General features: G+C 43.1%; 1 protein-coding gene across 1 annotated transcript; it reads left to right on the top strand.

Moving 5' to 3' along the window:
• Window positions 1–719: 719 nt before the first annotated feature.
• On the top strand, window positions 720–23617 carry LOC142924605 (anoctamin-5-like; the record flags this gene model as incomplete). Its single annotated transcript, XM_076067145.1, has 14 exons — window positions 720–853; window positions 1297–1431; window positions 7260–7365; window positions 8124–8184; window positions 9213–9358; window positions 10025–10099; window positions 11394–11619; window positions 12836–13002; window positions 14373–14470; window positions 15333–15463; window positions 16434–16639; window positions 17339–17484; window positions 21866–21971; window positions 23218–23617. Coding segments are annotated over 14 exons (2118 nt in total), but the record flags the coding sequence as incomplete, so codon positions are not given.
• Between the last annotated feature and the right edge of the window lie 191 nt (window positions 23618–23808).

The raw sequence follows: 23808 nt of genomic DNA, 5'->3' as shown, positions 1-23808 counted from the left end.
CACAGGTCCACTACATGCTGCAAAACCCCATGCCACAAGACAGCACGAACATATTAAATATCAACCAAATGATTGAAAATGGCTGCTATACTGCAGCCTATCCACTGCATGACGTAAGTTGTTGGGGGGGTAGGGGGTGGAGGGCACACTGACACCCTACGGGAGGCCCAGGTACGACACCTGAATTGCACACCTGTATAGGACGCTATAGCATAGTCTAAAGCTTACCACATACTTAACATTAGTGTCCCACAGAGATGCGCCGCATAGGTGTCCAGGTTCCCCAGCTCACTAAACACACCTCTGATTTGCATGGTTGGCTACATACGGTGCAAAAGAAGTTCAATATCCATGCATTGGAAAGGACTCCACGAGCACTCTAGAGAGCCATTCTCAAGGGTATTTGGCCGACTATTTCACGTGGGACAGAAGTCTTTGGAAGAATTAGAAGTACCCACACTTCATCCCACAACACGTGAACAACCAATAGATTAACTGTGGGTGCACCCATTTACACTGCTTGCTGGGAAGAAGCAGCGTGATTAAGAAACGTGGTCATTGTTTTAACTGTCGTTCCCATGAAATCAAATGGGCGACCTCTAACTTTGCAAGTCCAGTGCAGTGTGCAACACCATTACACCACAGCAGCGCCACGGCAGAGTTTTGGGGGGGTGGAGCTGGTAATTTGTGAATGTCTATGCAGTGTTTGTGACTAACAATTGCTTTCCCCATGTCAGAGTGAGTCTGTTCATCCCACCAAAAACCCGAACACGCTGGGCGACCGCAACACGCTGCGACGGGAGTGGGCGAGAGCCGGGCGCTCTTTCAAGGAGCAGCCTCTTGACCTTGTGCGGTAAGTTCATGCCCTATCCACTGCTGGATGAAGACTTCTCCAAGCCTTCGCCATCTCTCCCAGTCTCCTGATGCAACGATCCATGTGGCTCCTGCACACATGCTGATTTCATTACTTAAATCTCTGTGGTGCACATCCTCTCAGACGCATTCCTTCTCTTGACTGCCACATCATTCTTAGTCTCGACCACAGGCCATCGTACCTCTTAGGGACGTGCCCTGTCCAGAAAGGTCCTAAGGCTGGACTTGAATGCTAGCTGGGAGTTGATAGCACAGACGGCTGGGGAAATGGAGTTCCAGAATAGCATTTGCCCATGCCTTCCCTGCTCTTCACATTTCCCTCCAGCCCATGGTCCTTGCTTACATATTCGATAGCTACACCACTGGTGCCATGTGCGGTTGGTGATGTTTGCGCTGTGTGTGCGAGTGATGTTGTCGGCACAGGTCATACTTCGGGGAGCAAGTGGGGCTCTATTTTGCATGGCTCGGCTTCTACACAAAGATGCTGATCTTCGCTGCAATCGTCGGCCTGATCTCCTTTTTCTTTGGAGTATTCAGCAATGACCGTGACATCACTAGGTACTGGCCCGACACATGCATACAGACAAATGCATACAAACACACACACACATACACTCATGTGTCAGATGTAGAACTCACACAGATCTCCTGTATAGGAATACAGACTGAACAATGAGTATCAGCAAGCACCTACTAAGGCTATACACAAGTACATATACACGTAAAGTACATATAGACATACATATACACTTATATACAATCCCATGGGATGCTGCCATGGCGTAATAGTTACATTTCTAGAATTGCAGTTTATAGATTTCCAGTGCGATCGCCTGGCATGGCAGCTGAAATAATGGCTAGGTTTCTTCAGTTATCCCACATATGCTCAGCAGTATAAACGGAGACACCGCAGTTAGATGATTGGCAGTTCAGATGTGATGGGGTAAAATGTGGGTACTCCCACCGTGTCCAAGACGTCTGGCCATCATGGACGAGTAGGCCAAATATCATCTCGAGGGGCAATCTAGAGCATTCTTTAGTGGAGGACCTTCCACCAGCAGTGGCATGAGCAAGCAATTTCAGGGCCACATCTTTAACATTTCACTATTAAAGTACATATGCACATATATACAATCTCATACAGTTTATATACATATACAGTACAAATATAGTACATTCAATATATTGTATATGTATATATGTTCCAAATGTCTCTGTTTCTAAAAGTAAATCCAAAAAATCAAGCCTAGCTACAATATTTCGGACAATCCAGGGAAAATTAAACATTGTTTTGGATTGCTCAGAAAACATGACATTGCCCATTGTGACGTCACTCACGACGACACGTATCACGTGGCATCGGGTTTCGTCACTCTTGTTCACATGAATATATTGTACATTAAATTTTGATTTAAAGCTTTCGTGACTGCAGTAATTCATATTCTTAGTTTTTTCGGTAAAGTCACGTTGAAGAGAAACAACAAAATAACAAAATATATATAAAACAATAAAAAATTCTCACGACGTTTCGACCATAACTCAAACGGTCATCATCAGGTGTGTCGGTTTGCATAAATTTATTTTGAAAACGGCATATTTATTTATATATATAAAAATAACGTTTGCGTCACGCGCAACGATGGCAGTTTGCCAGGACTAGTCCATCTATTTTTTGAAAAGAGGAGGGGGGAGACGAAATTTGTTTTTATGTAAGCTGTCTGAAAGGCACTGTAAGCGTGAACAATCAATCAAGAACTGAAATGATTTATCAAATCTTTCCAATGATTGCTAAGATAGAATCCATCTTCTCGGTTGAAATTGTCTCTGTGTTTGTATATGTGGATAGCCTCATGAACGAATCTCTCATGGAAGCCAGATGGCTTACAAAGAACCTCCGTCTTGGAAAAGTCAATGGCATGTGAGCCTACTGAATTAGAACAATGATCTGCTACGGCCGAGGTGTTGGTCCTACCGTGTTTAAGGTCTGCTTTATGTTCACGAATGCGGTCCGAGATATGGCGTTTGGTTTCTCCAATGTAACTACTACCACAGAGGCAACTTAGTTTGTAGACACCAGGGTATTGTATGTCCGGAATCACATCTTTTACAGACGGAACCAGATATTATGTAATGTGTTGAAACGGACCTTAGCAATCATTGGAAAGATTTGATAAATCATTTCAGTTCTTGATTGATTGTTCACGCTTACAGTGCCTTTCAGACAGCTTACATAAAAACAAATTTCGTCTCCCCCCTCCTCTTTTCAAAAAATAGATGGACTAGTCCTGGCAAACTGCCATCGTTGCGCGTGACGCAAACGTTATTTTTATATATATAAATAAATATGCCGTTTTCAAAATAAATTTATGCAAACCGACACACCTGATGATGACCGTTTGAGTTATGGTCGAAACGTCGTGAGAATTTTTTATTGTTTTATATATATTTTGTTATTTTGTTGTTTCTCTTCAACGTGACTTTACCGAAAAAACTAAGAATATATATTGTACATTCTTACGAATTGTAAATAATCCGAAAATCAAAAGCAAAAAATATTCAAATCCAAAATGTTTAAATGTGAAACGTATCCTTATAATACGACTTACACACATAGACTCTTTGGAGCTGCATGACGGACAGCGGGGAGCAAGTGCAGGAAATACATTGCTGTACTCTGTGTCTGGAGTCTTCGCTTCCCATATTCAACCCGTACTGACCAGTGTGGGATGACTAGAATTAAATAGCCCTCATGACCCACGAGGTGTGGGGAGGCCCTCAGCCAGAAGTCGATTGATAAAAGGGCTGTAAACACCCCTGGAAATCAATACATAGAGATGTTACACCACTGATATCAACGAAAATTATAATTAAACATCAGCAAATACCTTCTTTGGTTCTTTCGGTAAAGTCATGTAGAATGAGAATAAAATAATAAATTGATAGAATAAAATAACACAATAATATTCTCACGACGTTTCGGCCACAACACAAGCGGCCTTCATCAGGTGAAGGGACGAGACTGTCTGGTAGGACAGCGCTGGAGTGAAAGAGCCACGTTCAGATCACGGCCTTTAAGCTGTGTGAGAGGAACAAAGCGCCTTGACAAAGGAATTAGCATATAATTTAGCATTGAAATGGCTGAATTATTAGCTTGTGACTGGTCACAGAAATAGCTATGTTAAAAGTTAAAGCATACACATCCGCAGAGGCACCCCTTGATAAAGGAATTAGCATAGAATTTAGCATTGAAATAGCTAAGTTAAAGCATACACATCCGCAGAGGCACCCCTTGACAATGGAATTAGCATAGAATTTAGCATTGAAATAGCTGAGTGATTAGCTTGTAACTGCTCACAGAAATAGCTACGTTAAAGTCAGAGCATACACATTCACCGAGGAACTTAGTACAAATCAAACAGGAGAATTTAGCATTGAAATAACTAGGCGAATTTAGCATTGAAATAACTGAGTGATTAGCTAGTGACTGATCACAGAAATGACTATGTTGAAGTCAAGGCCTACACATCTGAGCTATTCACAGTACTATATAGTGAACCAATAAGAAAACGTGCCAGTTTGTAGGTGGGGGAGTTGATAGTAGCTGCCATCGTTGAGAACTACTCAACGATGGCAGCTATACAAAAATAAAAAGAGATCCCACCAACAGCCTGGTCACCAAAACGAACAAATCATCTCTGATTCAACAGCATTAATTGATGAGATCAAACAGTTCTCGTTGAAACCCTCTGCTGCCAGACCACCAAGATTATATGGCCTTCCAAAGATACACAAAGAAGATACACCCCTTCGTCCCATCGTCTCTACTATCAGCTCCCCCACCTACAAACTGGCACGTTTTCTTGCTGATATACTGCGACCTTTCACTGGAAAAACCACCTCTGCGGTACTAAATTCTACTCACCTGGTATCGACAATCAAAGGCATTTCCCTGTCCCCAAACGACCTGCTTGTCAGTTTTGATGTGGTGTCCTTGTTCACCAAAGTCCCGGTACCTGACACCATCGCTATCATTGAAGACCTGGTTCATCAAGGACTGCATACTGATGTACCCCCCCTGGTGAGACATTGCTTAACCAACACATACTTCACCTGGAATGGAACTTTCTACAAACAAACTGAGGGCACCCCAATGGGCTCCCCGCTATCTCCGGTTGTAGCCAACGTATTCATGGAAAAATTTGAAACTGACGCCATCCAGACTGCCACTCTACGCCCGACCTTATGGAAGAGGTACGTTGATGACACCTTTGTCATCTGGCCACATGGCCAGCCTGCTCTAGACCAATTCCGCGACCACATCAATTCCATACACCCAGCAATCAGATTTACCATGGAGGTCGAAAAAGATGGCAAACTACCCTTTTTGGATGTCTTAATTAAAAGGAGACATGATGGTTCAATGAGCCACTCTGTCTACAGGAAAGCTACCCATACAGATGCTTACTTGAAACCGGATTCCCACCACCATCCATTCCAGAAGAACTCCCTCATTAAGACTCTATACCATAGAGCCCAATGCATTTCCGACCAGGAACACATTACCAGTGAACTCAAGCACGTACACCAGGCTCTCAGGGCTAATGGCTACTCCGACTACACAATCCGCAAAGCCATCACTCCAGTCATGAAGAAGGATCCTCTTGTGGAGCCACTCAAAACCATCACCTTACCCTACATTGCAGGGGTCACTAAAAAGATCTCCAAAATCCTGAATAAACACAAGATCCAGGTCCGATTCAACACAGTACATAAAATCCGTGATTTAGTTCCATCTGTAAAAGATGCTGTTCCAGACATACAATACCCGGGCGTTTACAAACTAAAGTGCCTCTGTGGTAGTAGCTACATTGGAGAAACCAAAAGACATATCTCGGACCGCATCCGCGAACATAAAGCAGACTTGAAACACGGTAGGACGAACTCCTCTGCCGTGGCAGATCACTGTTATAATTCAGTGGGCTCACATGACATTGACTTCTCCAAGACGGAGGTTCTTTGCAAACCAACCGGCTACCATGAGAGATTCGTTCATGAGGCCATTCGCATATACAAGCACAGAGACAATTTCAACCGAGAAGATGGATTCTGGCTTAGTAACCACTGGAAAGATGTTTTAAACCATTTCTGTTCTTAATTAATTGTATTTTTACGATGACCTTCAGACCGCAGCTCTTTCGCCAGCATTGACTCTTAATACCTCTCACACCACGGTTAATGGTATGGTTTTACAACATGGAGTATAATAGCGCCTCGCAGCTGTCTCTCTCCCCCTCCTCTGTTCCGACCATGGACGAACTCGTCCGTCTGAACGGGGCCCGTAGCTATCCGTGGTGCTAAAGTTGAGGGTAAGAATCCACCCATTTTTTCGCCATATAGCATTGTGATATATAACGACTTATTGTTGGTAGCTTAGCTGATTGGAGAATATAGAGTTTATTGATAACATTAAGGTAATTTATATTTTAGTTTTTTATTGGTTCACTATATAGTACTGTGAATAGCTCAGATGTGTAGGCCTTGACTTCAACATAGTCATTTCTGTGACCAGTCACTAGCTAATCACTCAGTTATTTCAATGCTAAATTCACCTAGTTATTTCAATGCTAAATTCTCCTGTTTGATTTGTACTAAGTGCCTCGGTGAATGTGTATGCTCTGACTTTAACGTAGCTATTTCTGTGAGCAGTTACAAGCTAATCACTCAACTATTTCAATGCTAAATTCTATGCTAATTCCATTGTCAAGGGGTGCCTCTGCGGATGTGTATGCTTTAACTTAGCTATTTCAATGCTAAATTCTATGCTAATTCCTTTATCAAGGGGTGCCTCTGCGGATGTGTATGCTTTAACTTTTAACATAGCTATTTCTGTGACCAGTCACAAGCTAATCATTCAGCCATTTCAATGCTAAATTATATGCTAATTCCTTTGTCAAGGCGCTTTGTTCCTCTCACACAGCTTAAAGGCCGTGATCTGAACGTGGCTCTTTCACTCCAGCGCTGTCCTACCAGACAGTCTCGTCCCTTCACCTGATGAAGGCCGCTTGTGTTGTGGCCGAAACGTCGTGAGAATATTATTGTGTTATTTTATTTTATCAATTTATTATTTTATTCTCATTCTACGTGACTTTACCGAAAGAACCAAAGAAGATGAATCATTGCAGTCACGAAAGCTTTAAATCGAAATCAGCAAATACATTTTACTTTGGAAAATGCTTGATCTTGGAACCCATAATTTAGTCTGACTTTGTTTAAAGGGAGGGTATGACACATTCAAAGGTGGCATGACCTTTAGGCAAATTATATTTCTCATCCAAGTGTACTATGCCCATTAGTGTGTTTATGTTCGTGCGTGTCTATGTGTGCAGTGGAGAAATATGCAACAACACCATCGGAGGATCCCTGGTCATGTGTCCCCAGTGTGACCAAAAATGCACCTTTTGGAGGCTAAATGATACCTGCGAGACTGCGAAGGTATCACACAAATACACCATCGATGTTCCCTCTAAATAAGGATACTTATTGGTTTTTGGTGCTGTGCATCATTATCACAAAGCCAACTCACGTTGCTGAGATTGTATCATTAACATTAACCATGATCACTAGATTGCAGCACATCATGCTAAACACTATGCTGCCATTCGTGTGGGTGTTAAAATTTTTTATACTAATAATACACGTGTGATCATTTTTAAGGTAGTTAGTTATAGTTTTAGCAAATAGGGCATTTTAATGGACTAAGTCGATGGTTAGACAAATACATGAAAATGAATGCATCGTCACATCCCAGCGGGAGTGCAAAAGTTACTTTGTCTGAGTAAATCCGACACGATGTATTTCATGAGTATTTCTCCACGATCAATACAAGTGGACAAAGTATTTTGAAATCTGAATTTCAGTGCTAATTAGTTGACATGTCATGCCGAAATAATGATTATTCACTTTAAAGTGTCAGAAATGTATGTCCACAATCATGGAACTGCCTATTGCTTATTTTGCTCTTTCTGTCACATTTATACAGATTTGTTTGATACATGAATAGCGCTATAATATCAGACATTGTAGAGCATTGTCATCTCCACAATTTAATGGATGTTTCATGAGTGATTAATCTATTTTAACTTAAAAATCAATCGATGCATCATTACTTTCCTGCTGTTGATATTGAAAAGACGTGGATGCTAAGATTTAAGGTTTAATTGTGACTAACACCTCTGATTGTGCCGTTGCAGACTTCACACATGTATGAAAATCCGGTCACCATATTCTTCGCAGTTTTCATGGGACTTTGGGGTAAGTGATGCTAAGCATTGGCACACATTGTCCAGACACAGTGACAAGTATCAACATGTTTGCAATGATGATGAGCACATTTGGCCACATACAGTGTTAAAGAAGTTCAACATACATACGTACAACCATATACAGTACCATCATGTCTTGCAATGTTCGTATGCAGTGATCCTGACAGTCCTATTATGAACCCACTGCTCAATGAGGGCAAATTTGGACCATGACTTGCACACATTGTCCTACTCTTACGAATGATAACCGATAATCTTTAATGTCCACTGTGAAGCAGATGGTGTGTATTTTTGTGTAATTAATACACGGGCAATATTAATCAGGGCAGCCACATAATTTGAACCACGAACCTCTGCAACAAGCAACGAATGCGGTACCCCAAGGCGATTCCATGAAAAATGCAAAGTGGCCAGGTGGCTCAGAGTTCAGAGTGCTGCGTTGTCGCCGCTGAGATTCTGTGTTGAAATGAAAGTGGCCACCTGCGATTAAACCAGTTTCTCAATTATAGCAAGATGATGGTCTCAACTCAGTCACCGATATCTGCACAACAAATACAAAAAATCCATAATGTTAAAGTTGGTTCTGTACTTAATTAGGCTACATTCCAGCTCTGAGAATAAAAATGTTAGCTTGACTATCACGTAACAAACGCTCCTCTCCGTGGCAAAGCATTTGGGAAAGAGCTACCCCTACTGTGTGGACCAGAGATCACAGAGGTAGCTCTGTGACATTCACTTTTGTGTAACATTTTGTAACACGAAGAGCAGCACTGCTCTGTTATAGATCCAAAGGAAAACTCAATCTCATGCCATGCCACTCAGTGCAAGTGGGATAAAATTGTGGCAATGTACCAAAACAAGCCAATAAAGGTATTTATGAAAGAAAAAAAAGTACTAATGAAGTTACTTTGAACATTACATTTAACAGACTACATTAGGTAACCTTTGAACCCTTGAGCAATCGATAGTGAAATTACTTTTCTAAGTAAATCCTCCCCGTGTGGTGTGTCGCAACAGCCACGGTGTTCCTGGAATTTTGGAAGCGTCGCCAGGCATCGCTCGCATACCGCTGGGACCTGACGGCAGCGGCGGAGGAAGGAGACCCCATCCGGCCCGAGTACCTGGCTCGCTGCACGACCACGAAATGTAACATCATCACCATGGTAATGCTTTCTGCCGTCACCACGGCGACTACCTCATTGCACACACACACCTCTGTTTTGTAATGTTGCATGTGTAACTGTTCACTGTTTTCCTAGTTTTTCTTCTAACATATTTGTTGGCCTTTGGTCAATTGTGTTTTCCTCCCAATATTATCCCGATTGTCCTATCGGCATCGTTATGAAACAATGTCCATTTGGAACTCTATGTTATGGAAAGGTTTGCTGAAGCAGATGTTACATAATTACTTATAAGATCCCTTCAAGTGAACACACACTAGAGGGTGGCCCTTTCGCATCAGCCCTGCTACAAAGAAATGTTCATGATGGTCAAACTCATCTTTTTTAATTCTGAAAGGTGAAATTTGTCCAAATTAAGAAAAGAAACAAATGTAATATTGGTGACCAGGCTGATCGGCTTACTACTTGGTTTTATTGGAGGCAGCTGCCTGGATTAAAACCAAGAAATATCAGCGCTGCCAGCTCAACTCTCAGACATCAGGACCATCAAATCCATTCCTTTATATCATCGCATGCTTAACTAGTAGTGGGGAAAACAAATAATAGTTCATCAGTCAACCTTAACGGCTCACACTAGCATTGGTCACTCCGACAGACTAATCTATATACAAATGCTTTTCCGTCTGTATCCGTGCATTGTGAGTGCAGAAGGAGGAGCCTCATATGCCTAAGAGGATACTGAGGTTCCGATACTGCCTCTCCGGGATCATGGTGTTGTTCTGGGTGAGTCCGCCAACTCAACAGCAACATTGAACCCCTTCTCCTGATCCAGTGAGCTATGGCCAAGTCACCTGCTATGTGCCTCATCTTGGAGGCGAAGCAGGTTTTGAGCCTGGGTACTGCACGAATGGGTAACCATCATGCACAAAATGGACTGTAGGCTGCTGCAGAGCTACCTTGTGGCCAACAGAGAACTGCATTCTTTTGCTTCCATCCTTTACCAACCTGTACTGGTGTGCATGGTGAAGTATGGGAAAATAACCCTGACAACCTGCACAGGTTTGGGGAGGCCATCATCTAGCAGTGGATTCATATACGGGTTATACACATATATATTTTTACTTGACCCAATCCTAACCTCCACACTCTGCTCCACCAGTCAGAATCGCTCTCAAACTATGTTGTTCCTCCTGTGTGATCCATTGAGTGATTACAAGTGGGGGTATAGATACATGCATAATTATATAACTTACAGCCCTTTGTCAATCCAATCACCTGAAATATCTACAGGTGGCCCAAGGCAATGAATACATCATGAGCCGTATCATGTTATCCACCTGCTCCTGTCAACCTCGATTTGGGTTTCTCGAGACCAGTACTCGGCCTTAAGGCCAGATGGAAAAGATTTCCTCAGCTCCTTGGCCTTGAGTGTGTGGCCTCAGTCCGAGGAGGTTTCTTAGAGGTACCGACCTTGACACTGGCCTCATACTAGCGCACCCAACCTTGAGTGACCTTGACACTGATTGTGGCCTAAAAAGCTGCCGCCTTGGCCTCACCTTGGCCCTGTGGCTTTTGGTCTCAACTTCACATCTGAACGTGGCTCGAGGTCAAGCAGGGCCAGGGATAGTAATTCCTTTCATAACCTTGCATCATTTTCTACAATTGACCACGTGACGTTACCATTACACGTTCATTGTGTGTGATGTTAGCGAAACAGCTCAGGTTTTGTTTAACATGTAGGCTTTTCGCGACCAATATCATCCATAATATTTTTTTTGGATTAGATCGCGTAAATATGTGTCATTAAACCCACCACCACCCGACAAAGCCAATTAGTAAAGTTGTTCACGTAAACAGAACATGCCAATTCGTTACTAGTATAGCAAATTCACAATATCTACAATCTGAGTACGACATTTTGCCAGTCATTTGGTTCTGCTGTAGACAAACGAACTGGCACCTCCTGAGCCACACCAGGCTAGCTGGGCACAGCTAACTCACGGCTTGGTTATATAGTGGAAAAGAGCTACAAGACTGTCAATCTCACCCACCTGTGTGTTTCTTGTGTTACTGGCAGATCCTCCTGATTCTTGCTGCAATTTTGGGTGTGGTTGTTTACCGCCTGTCCATCTTTGGCATACTCTCCTCGAGTATCCCCAATCATGTGACCAAGATCAAGGTGATCGGTGCCCTACTCACACCTGATATGGTTACCACCATCACGGCCTCCATCCTCAACATCGTAATCATATTACTACTCAACAAAGGTTACGACAAGCTGGCCCTCGTCCTCACTGATCTGGGTAGGTGTCATCACCATCACGGTTTGCATATGTTTATTTTATTATACGCCACAAGAGAACACATGTAAATTTGAAGCTTGGATAAATGTTGTGCATGGTAAATAATGTCGCTGTAAAAATGTCATCATGATTTTAACCTTGCACCATGGGGCCATGAATAGCAGCATCAGTGCATCATCCAGTCACTTGTTCAACTACTGCCTGTTTTTGTCAGAACTCTCTTAAATTTTTCCTCCAGTTTCATTCCGATTGGGCTATCAGAATCGTGTCTTGAGATGAAGTATCCAATGGGATCTCTTGTAGACCAGTGCAACCCTTAATGTCATGAAATGGCCCTAGAAGTGAATATCACTGAGCTACCTCTGAGACCCTTCATTCAAGTGAACTCTGGTTCACACATTAGGGGGAAGCACTTTTCAATCCACACTACTACGGAATATAATGTTAATCTCGTAACAGTCAAATTGCTCATTCTCACAACTAGAATTTCACCAAATTAAGTGATGAACCAAATGGTGTATGTTACAAATGTATATGCCATCATTAGTAACCGTCCTGAAGCCATCAATTCACTGCACTTGAGAACACATGTTACCAGAGGCCGCTGCCTGGATTTAAACCCAGGATCTCAATGGTGCCAACTTAGCACTCTGATTTCACCTCTCGATCCATTGAATCACTGAATGTAATTGTGGGCTGACCCTAACTGCTGCATTGCTACCTTCTAGTCAGCTGTCAGCTATCTGCTTGTGTTGCTCATGTTGCCAGCTACTGAGCCCTTTATTAGTAATTTATCCTGCTGAAGCCTGCACCCCCTCTGAAAGGTGACCCATGATAATTACTAAGATACACCTTATAGATATTTGAGAATCAAGTGCACCGGCTTTCAGACATCATACGGACAGTGTAAATGGCTTAATTGCAAATGGAGACTGAAGGACACTCCACAGGGCGAATGTGGTGAACAACACCTGGTAAACAACTTGTGCACTGTCACTCATTCCCCAGCAACATCTTTGAAATTAACTTTTGATCTTCAAATTCATTTTAATGGATATCAAAGCACGTCACATTGTGAAATGTTGCTATTCCTCAATGCGGCATCATTATCAGTGGCTTCTCGTAGCCTGTGTGCCAGAAACTATGAAAGTAACATCAAAACTGATTGCCCTGTTTGATGTTTGTGTCCATGTGTGCCTTTGTATCACACCCACAGAGATGCCCAAGACGCAAGGAGAATATGAGTATCGGCTGACGTTCAAGAAATTCTTATTTCAGTTCGTCAACTTCTACTCGGCGTCTTTCTACATTGCATTTTTCAAGGGGAAATTCATCGGCTTCCCCGGAAGCTACACTTACTTTGGAAAATGGAGAATCGAGGAGGTGTGTAAATCTGAGGGGTTGGCCCCTCTGTTTTCTATGCTGTTTGTACAACATTTTTATGTTTTACTTTTGTAGTTGATATTTTTCCCAACAATTGTCTTCACACCGTGCTGTTGGTGAAATGTCGAAATAAGGACTCTTTCTTTTGGAACTCTAAAAGGCCTCATTGTCTTCACACCTGGTCACCAGCTCTAGCATTAACACAGTCTCCGGAGTAAAACAGTTTTCGAAACCAGACTTGAGAGGGCACGAGGTCACCACGAGCAGAACACATGTTAGACTGATGCAATTGGTAACCCAGTTAACTTGAGGGTGTTAGTTTATCACATATTTTGCAAGTAGTACCCTTGTGGTCTCTCATTGGACATTTTCAATTATATACCGTATTTATCAAACGCCATTTATTTAAAATTATATATTTGATCATCCTTAAAAATGTACAGTATTTCAGTCCCCCTCAAGGATATGTTTAGCCACTACCTATGACTCACTGTGGCGCAGTGGAGCACGTTGTGTTAGAGAACGGCCCCGTAATATGATATCAAGAACGAATTCTGGAGTAAGGAATTAAGCAGCATTGCGTTGTGCACACGTTAAATCAATGTCATTAAGACAGTGTTAATGACACGTAGTTTAACATTTACATAATTGCCATTCAGAGTCACCCTGAGTATTTGCAGTCACTCTATGCTCGGAAGAAAGTCCATTGCCCAAAATGTGCACCTGTTGCTCATGTTTCTGTTTGAAGGCAGACTTGTTGACACATGAGATGATTATAATGAGTACATTTGGTGTTATATTAAGGTGCTTACTTCTCCTGCTGCAGATTTGTAGGAAATCGTCACGAGGGCGATTCATTGATTGATATCCTCTCAAAAACAATACACATAAAGGATAAAGAATACAGCTTATTATTTAAGTGCCTCTGTGTTTTCTACCAACTTAATACCATGTTTTACGATTATTATATTTACTAGACGATGCTCTGCAATTAAACTCACCTGATACTAAACACCAACTGCAGTATGCATGTTGTGTGTTGAACTTATTTTGCACTGTACACAGCCTGCATCGGATGTGTGGGGGAAGGACAACAAACAAAACATTATCAGATGCGCCACCATTTTCTTTATTTAAAATACATGAGGGGGAGGGGGAAAGTGTTTCTTATAATCTGGAGAATATTGATATTCTTAATCACTGTCCCCTCTAACATATGGAGCCGTCAGTTTTGCAGTGTGCAATTGACTGAAGAGAAGAATGTGAGAGGATCATTAGAAATGATGTGTGGTATCCATATATGTATTACCCAATATTTCATATTTTCAGTGTTTAACCTGAATCTATTCTCCACCTCATCCCCCCTCCAGTGTCCCCCAAACGGCTGTCTCTTTGAACTGACTTCTCAACTCACTGTCATCATGGTAGTGAAGCAGATGGTTGGCAATTTTCAGGAGGTCATCATCCCGTAAGTATCGCATGAACACATGATAGCTGTGAAGTCTGATTACGGCGTTTCCTCGTGTAACGCGGTAGATGCGTTCCTGAAAATTTCCGCGTGAAGTAAAAACGCGCAAAGCAAGGAATTACTGAGTTAATCACATTTTCACAGTACATTCAACCTGCAGTCATCCCATTGTGGGATAAATAACTCAGGCTAGGCTGCCGTGTTACTGTATCATTCGGCATCCTTTATCAAACTGCTCTGCCGCGCAACTCAAGACAGTCGTTCATCGTCGACTGCTCAGGAAAGCATTATAATGGCCGCGTTCGGCGTTTTAACAGTGTGCATTCCACATTATAATGGACACGTTCCACGTTGTGTGAAAAGTTTTCCCAAATATAAGAACCATGTTACAATGAAAATGTGTTGTGTGAAAACGCATTCAGCGAAAAGTCGTGTCGACAGCTTGTTAGCAGTGTGCACTGGTTAAGCAGTGAACACCAGTCAAGTGGACAAAGTTCACCTCGTTAGTATCATGCGATATTCCGATCAGACGCTTCGTACATAGTTTCATAATATTAGACAAGCAACTCCCATGACTGAAAGAGTGTAGTGGATTGACAACGGGCTAAATGAAAAACAGCTACTACTTAGGTTTTAGCAGTTGTTTTGTACAGCTCTCTGACATGTTTTGTGTCATACCGCATATTGTTTGGCATGTCTTGACGTTTCGCTCCACGTGCTTGGGATATTCAAATGATACAACCTGAAAACGCAGTGGAAAGCTATGAAATAGCAAACCTAGTGTTGATGAACAAATGGATATGCACGTGTGTAAGGGTGTCTCTGTGTCTGCACATGCGTACCTCCCTCCACAATTCCCCAGATGGTTCAGCAATTGGTGGGCCCAGCGTCGGGCCAAGCTAAGGCCTGAGGCTGTCTACACGCGCTGGGAGCAAGACATGGACCTACAGCCCCAGAGCCCACTTGGACTCTTTGATGAATACCTCGAGATGGGTACAATGAGCTCAGAGGATCACACTACGGAGTCAACGCGTTTTACTTTATTATAAAAAAACACACACAATTGGGTATCATTTGACTATATAGGCACGTGTGTACGGCCCCTGTGTATCTGTCGGACATTGTTGTGGGAGGGAAATTACCCACACTTCGGGTTGTTGAAGGCAGGGAGCACAGATGTAAGAGCTTAGATGTACAATACAACAATGTAATTTGCTGCACTGTCCTCTGCTGCTCACAACCCCACAACAACTGTTGCATGGTCACCCATCCAACCAATTTCCAGGCTCAGCTCTCCTTAACTTCTGGGATCTGATTAAATCTGACGCATACTGGGTGATTTGGCCATAGGCACCAATCTATGGATATACTGTAACACAATTGTCTTTGAGCATGCGCGTATGTGCATATGTACGGAGTTAAGTTTTAGAAACAATAGGAGCACATATTTACTCCTCTTGTCTGCTAACCAATGCAGCTACATTGGTCAGCTTGGGTTGACGTTTCTCCCCATAATATATATTTAAAACTCTGGTGCATCATGTCCACTGTGGTTAACTGCTGTGATTTGTTGGCATTTCAATCACAGTGCATATGCCTAAAAATGTGTGGTACGGTTAATGGAGTCCTCAATACAGGGTGTGATCTTGTCATTATAGCCACCTAGTGGTGGAAAATGCTGCAAAAGAAACCCAGGTGAACCAGAGCTGAGCATTAAAGATGGTAGTGGCTGGTCGCATCTCAGTGGCCAATGTAATGGACACGATAATTTTGTGAACAAATTATACGAAAATGTGATCATATTTTGGGGTCTCCTTTGACTAAAACACATTCAATGCATTGAAAACATGTTTTATTTGCTTAAAGTAATCACAGCATAACAGCATTAAGAGTCTATGTCTATATCCTGTTTCACTCATTATTCTATCCTTGCCCCCCTACCCATTCTCAAAATATACCCCAGTTATCCAATTCGGGTTTGTCACTCTCTTTGTGGCATCATTTCCACTTGCGCCATTGCTCGCACTGCTCAACAACATCATTGAAGTGCGGGTCGACGCGTGGAAGCTCGTAACAAAGATGAGGAGGCCTGTGGTTTCGCGAGCAAGAGGAATTGGAGCCTGGGCCGACATTCTGAGTATCGTTGCCACCCTCTCCGTAATCACCAATGTAAGTCGCCAGATTGTCCGCTCGCTTTCTCGCTCAATATCCCATCTTATGAGTGACATAACATGTCATGTTAGCCGTGTGGGTTCTTTTTACCATACTTCACCATTCTGGTCATGGCAGGTTTGAGAAGAGGTGTAGTGGGGGACTAGGAGCGGTTCAGGTATCACTCGTCACTGATGTTAGTCGTAGCTGGAAGTCAATTGCATGTGTGCTGAATTCAAAGTGCAGTGCACGAATCACTGCACCACCGCTCCTATCCACTCTCTCCCAAAATCGCAAAAGGTAAAGCCTTGCAATTGCTTGCTCATGTCACTGCTGGCAGAAGGGCCTCAACTAAAGGTAGCTCTCGAGAACCCCTCTACATGGTATTTGGCCTACTCTTCCATGATGACCAGACATGTAAGATGTGGAATTATCTGTGCTAAAACAGTGATGAACCCATTTATATTGCTAATTGGACAGAGGTGGGGGAGATTTAAGAAAATGATCCATTGCTTCAACTGTTGTGTCAGGAGACTGAACTGATGACTGCCAGATTGCAAGTCCTTATATGCTAACCATTACACTCTGGCAGCAACCCCCCAAATTGTATTTGTGAAAATGATTGTAATTGTCAAGGTGAGATGTTCAGAAGCCTTGGTAAAATCATTGCATGCTAAGTGACTGCTATCGCTTTGCCTCCGTATGCTTATTCCACAGTCATGCATCTTGGCGTTCACAACGGACATCATCCCACGCCTGGTGTATTATTATGGATACTCAGCAGAGTATGGCACAGGTTCGCCTACAATGCATGGGTACACGGAGGACAGCCTTTCAATTTTCAAGATCAGCGACTTCAAGGAGCAAAATCATCCCAACATCCTGCCAGCCTGGTTTGATCCGGCAATCCACACAACCTGCAGGTTTGTGCTATTCAGTGTCATGCCCAGCTATCGGGGGTGCCGTCCCTGCGAATGTGATGCACTGATCTCTGGGTGTGTTGTCCAGGTAGATGCGACATCCTTCTGGGTGTGGCGTCCTCCTGGCTCTGCCCCTTCCTGATTAGGCTCGTTCTCTTCCTCTTTTCACTCTGTGACTTTCCTTTTAAGACCCACACTTCCCCTAGGCCCCACCTCCGTTTAGGCTCTGCCCCTTACCCTGGACACAGGGTTTGGCTTAGTTGGGTAGTAAGGGGTTGTGGTAGGGTTGGGGGAGGAGTGTGCGTGGTGGGCGGGGACAGTAAAGGGGGTGGGGGAGGGGGAATTGGAGGGGGGGAGCAGTGGGTACGGGTGGGATGGCTTCACAACCAAAGTCCCACTCAGAGAAGTATAATAATAGATTGATATAAATTCTAGCTCATTCTTACCTTGCTAAAGAGTAATGTTATTTATTTATCTATCAATCCACGACTGCTTAATTGAGTCTCAAGATCCCTTTGCAGGAAGACTGCGCATTGGGATTCCAGTTTAAGTTGGTTTTATGCATGTGGGATGCAATAAGAGGTGCTGGAGAACCCATGATAATGAAATGAAGCTTAAAGGTCCATACAGACATGAAACCACTTGCTCTACAGCCATCTTCTGGTCACCTCACAGCACAGTTAGTTAAGAAATTGATGCGATCTACCAACCCTTTTCTCTAACGTTTTTGAATTGCTGACATACACAACTATAATCAATATAACCATATTGATCGATATTTAATATAACCTTCCTTGACTATGACCAAATCACCACGAATGCAGCTGATCTTAGATTCCGGAAGTCAAGCAGGCTTGAGCCTTGTTCGTGCTTAGATTTATGATCACCATGCACAATGCAGGTGCAGTAGGCGACTGCGGAGCTAGGTTGTCAGCAGTGGGTAGTTCAGCAAAATTAACAGTTGTGCTATATTGCTCTCCCATTATCTTTAATCCCTGCCTTCACCAACCTGGCACGGACCAGCGTGAACCATGGTCAAAAGAGCCCCCACAAGCTGCACGTTGTGGGAAGGCCCTCTTTCAGAAGCGGATTTTTTAAAGGGCTGTGAACGCATATACCGTTTGTGCACAACCATACTTGTTCATCTTCTTTGGTTCTTTCGGTAAAGTCACGTAGAATGAGAATAAAATAATAAATTGATAAAATAAAATAACACAATAATATTCTCACGACGTTTCGGCCACAACACAAGCGGCCTTCATCAGGTGAAGGGGGCGAGACTGTCTGGTAGGACAGCGCTGGAGTGAGAGAGCCACGTTCAGATCACGGCTTTTAAGCTGTGTGAGAGGAACAAAGAGCCTTGACGAAGGAATTAGCATAAAATTTAGCATTGAAATGGCTGAATGATTAGCTTGTGACTGGTCACAGAAATAGCTATGTTAAAAGTTAAAGCATACACATCCGCAGAGGCACCCATTGTTAAAAGGAATTAGCATAGAATTTAGCATTGAAATAGCTAAGTTAAGGCCACCTAGCAACATCAGCAAAGACGAACGTTTTGAATTATCTCAATTAAAAAAGAGGGATGATATTTTCGTTCTCTCAGCCGACAAAGGCAATGCCACTGTCATCATGGACAAAACAGAATATAACAACAAAATTCAAGAACTACTCAACGATGGCAGCTATACAAAAATAAAAAGAGATCCCATCAACAGCCTGGTCACCAAAACGAACAAAATTATCTCTGATTCAACAGCATTAATTGATGAGAACAAACAGTTCTCGTTGAAACCCTCTGCTGCCAGACCACCAAGATTATATGGCCTTCCAAAGATACACAAAGAAGATACACCCCTTCGTCCCATCGTCTCTACTATCAGCTCCCCCACCTACAAACTGGCACGTTTTCTGGCTGATATACTGCGACCTTTCACTGGAAAAACCACCTCTGCGGTACTAAATTCTACTCACCTGGTATCGACAATCAAAGACATTTCCCTGTCCCCAAACGACCTGCTTGTCAGTTTGGATGTGGTGTCCTTGTTCACCAAAGTCCCGGTACCTGACACCATCGCTATCATTGAAGACCTGGTTCATCAAGGACTGCATACTGATGTACCCCCCCTGGTGAGACATTGCTTAACCAACACATACTTCACCTGGAATGGAACTTTCTACAAACAAACTGAGGGCACCCCAATGGGCTCCCCCCTATCTCCGGTTGTAGCCAACGTATTCATGGAAAAATTTGAAACTGACGCCATCCAGACTGCCACTCTACGCCCGACCTTATGGAAGAGGTACGTTGATGACACCTTTGTCATCTGGCCACATGGCCAGCCTGCTCTAGACCAATTCCGCGACCACATCAATTCCATACACCCAGCCATCAGATTTACCATGGAGGTCGAAAAAGATGGCAAACTACCCTTTCTGGATGTCTTAATTAAAAGGAGACATGATGGTTCAATGAGCCACTCTGTCTACAGGAAAGCTACCCATACAGACGCTTACTTGAAACCAGATTCCCACCACCATCCATCCCAGAAGAACTGCCTCATCAAGACTCTATACCATAGAGCCCAATGCATTTCCGACCAGGAACACATTACCAGTGAACTCAAGCACGTACACCAGGCTCTCAGGGCTAATGGCTACTCCGACTACACAATCCGCAAAGCCATCACTCCAGTCATGAAGAAGGATCCTCTTGTGGAGCCACTCAAAACCATCACCTTACCCTACATTGCAGGGGTCGCTAAAAAGATCTCCAAAATCCTGAATAAACACAAGATCCAGGTCCGATTCAACACAGTACACAAAATCCGTGATTTAGTTCCATCTGTAAAAGATGCTCTTCCAGACATACAGTACCCGGGCGTTTACAAACTAAAGTGCCTCTGTGGTAGTAGCTACATTGGAGAAACCAAAAGACATATCTCGGACCGCATCCGCGAACATAAAGCAGACTTGAAACACGGTAAGACGAACTCCTCTGCCGTGGCAGATCACTGTTACAATTCAGTGGGCTCACATGACATTGACTTCTCCAAGACGGAGGTTCTTTGCAAACCAACTGGCTACCATGAGAGATTCGTTCATGAGGCCATTCACATATACAAGCACAGAGACAATTTCAACCGAGAAGATGGATTCAGGGTTAGTAACCACTGGAAAGATGTGTTAAATCATTTCTGTTCTTAATTAATTGTAATTTTACGATCACCTTCAGACCGCAGCTCTTTCGCCAGCATTCCCTCTTAATACCTCTCACACCACGGTTAATAGTATGGTTTACAACATGGAGTATACTAGGGCTTCGCAGCTGTCTCTCTCCCCCTCCTCTGTTCCGACCATGGACGAACTCGTCCGTCTGAACGGGGCCCGTAGCTATCCGTGGTACGGAAATTTGAGGGTAAGAATCCACCCATTTTTTCGCCATATAGCATTGTGATATATAACGACTTATGGTTGGTAGCTTAGCTGATTGGAGAATATAGAGTTTATTGATAACATGAAGGTAATTTATATTTTAGTTTTTATTGGTTCACTATATAGTACTGTGAATAGCTCAGATGTGTAGTCATTTCTGTGACCAGTCACTAGCAAATCACCCAGTTATTTCAATGCTAAATTCGCCTAGTTATTTCAATGCTAAATTCTCCTGTTTGATTTGTACTAAGTGCCTCGGTGAATGTGTATGCTCTGACTTCAGCATAACTATTTCTGTAGCAGTTACAAGCGAATCACTCAGCTATTTCAATGCTAAATTCTATGCTAATCCCATTGTCAAGGGGTGCCTCTGTGGATGTGTATGCCTTAACTTAGCTATTTCAATGCTAAATTCTATGCTAATTCCTTTTAACAATGGGTGCCTCTGCGGATGTGTATGCTTTAACTTTTAACATAGCTATTTCTGTGACCAGTCACAAGCTAATCATTCAGCCATTTCAATGCTAAATTTTATGCTAATTCCTTCGTCAAGGCTCTTTGTTCCTCTCACACAGCTTAAAAGCCGTGATCTGAACGTGGCTCTCTCACTCCAGCGCTGTCCTACCAGACAGTCTCGCCCCCTTCACCTGATGAAGGCCGCTTGTGTTGTGGCCGAAACGTCGTGAGAATATTATTGTGTTATTTTATTTTATCAATTTATTATTTTATTCTCATTCTACGTGACTTTACCGAAAGAACCAAAGAAGATGAATCATTGCAGTCACGAAAGCTTTAAATCGAAACATACTTGTTCAATTTAGCGCCAACTCTACTTTTGAGGCACTTTGCTCAATATAGTCCATGCGTGCTTGTGGTTGTACGTGTGTAGGTATCCTGGTTATCGCTACCCACCGGATCATCCCCAAGCCTACTCCGTCACCAAGCAGTACTGGCAAGTACTGACGGCAAAGCTGGCCTTTGTCATTGCCATGCAGGTACACATCAACATGCACACACACATTCATAAACCCATTGAAAGATAAAGGTACAGCCCTCCAATTACTTGCTCATGTCACTGATGGCAAAAGGGCTGCTGCTATAGTGAGCTCAAGAGAGACCCTTAAGATGTATTTTAACTGCTCTTCCACACTTGTCAGACGTCTTGGGAAGATGTGGGAGTTCCCACACTGGACAGCACCAAACTCAGCCGACCAATTGACTGGATGTATTCCATTTACACTGCTAGGTGGATAGAGGCAGTGGAATGTAAAAAAACTTTCACCATTGTTTACACTGCCACGACCAAAGATCAATTCACACCCGTGACCTCTGGATTGCAAGTCTAGTGTGCAAAGCCTTACACTACTGCACCATCGTATAGACTCATCTGTGAGCAGTTGTTAAGGTCAGCAGAGCAAACCGTGATCATTGTCAATGGGTCATTACAGATAATGTCAGTAATGCTATTACACCTCACAATTGCACAGTATTTCTGAGATCACAAATAATAGTGGTAATACAATACTCACTTTCATCATGCAGCAAACGATTCATGTTGTTGATGCAATTTGTCACACATTAGCATGTGTGCGTGTGGGTGGGAAGGGGAGCGGCTGCGTTGTTGTTTGTGAACTGCGCTACCAATCCTGTGTGACCGGAATACTATTTCTGGCCACAGCCAACAACAGTGGAAAATATTAGAACCAGTGTTGAGCTTCCCTTAAGTTGATTCTGTCTTAAAATGAGTACTTGATGAAGTGTGTGAAAATCATCACTGGCGAGATAAAGGTGCACACCACCCCCACAGGCACTGTGCCACCCTTCATAGATGCACTTGTCTCAGTCTGTGAAAGGCTACACAGGGAATCTTTGTAGTGGTGACATGGCCGAGTGTGTTTGCTGATTGTTGCGGTAATTTGCGGCTGCCCAGGTGAATACGGTGGGTGCATTAACTGCACATCATAAATGTTGCCTGCTGCATAGTGAACGTAAAAAACCCATTAAGTAATTAAAAAAAAGTGCCTCGGTATAATTTGCCAAATGTTCAAAAATTACTCAAATGACTTAATTTAATTTGGGAAAAACGACGTAACAATATAATATGCCTAGGCTGCAGGTCCCCGGAATAGTTGATCTGAGATGTAAAGCACTTTGAGATGCTGCCATATTATATTTAGTAAGCACCCTTTACATGCATATCCTGAAACTGAAAATCCTTTACCTGTGTGTGGACGTGTGCAGCACGTGGTGTTACTCACGAAGGCCTGCATTGCATGCATCATCCCGGACACGCCATCCCATGTGCGCGCCTGCATGCGCCGCGAGCGCTTCGTCGTACAGACGATTCTGCAGCAGGCAGAGCTGGGCCGTCTCCGTAACACCCTCCTCACCGATGCCCCCAGCTCACCGCCATCGCCTCAATTTCACGTTGAGGATGAGCAGGCAGAGATGGGCCTGCTTCGCTGCTCGCTGCATAAGGAGTCTCCTGGCGTATCGCACCCACCCCAGCGGTGCCACATGGAGAATGAGCAGGCAGAGAAGACTGGTGACGATTCACTGCTGAAGGGATCCGAGGAGGAATCAAGCAGCGAGGATTCGTCAACTGTCTTCTACAGCGTATAAATCTACTCTGACTTTTAAAGGAGGCTGCTATCCTAACTCTGTTTGCACGTGGACAAGGACATTGCTGTCGAGGACTATCTGTATATATATTAATAAATAGTTTATGATTTAACATGTCTCAATCATCTCATGTCTTTTCATACGAATCACGATGTGAATGAGGAAAACTAGAAATTATTGTTATTTTGTATATATTTTTAATTTTGGTTT

The sequence above is a fragment of the Petromyzon marinus genome, chromosome 15 (assembly GCF_048934315.1).
Source record: "Petromyzon marinus isolate PM22_M1 ecotype Great Lakes invasive population chromosome 15, UKy_Petmar_22M1.pri1.0, whole genome shotgun sequence".
In the NCBI taxonomy this organism is placed as follows: domain Eukaryota; kingdom Metazoa; phylum Chordata; class Hyperoartia; order Petromyzontiformes; family Petromyzontidae; genus Petromyzon; species Petromyzon marinus.
The sequence above is the reverse complement of the archived record's forward strand: the minus strand, read 5'-3'. Positions and strand labels throughout refer to the sequence as shown.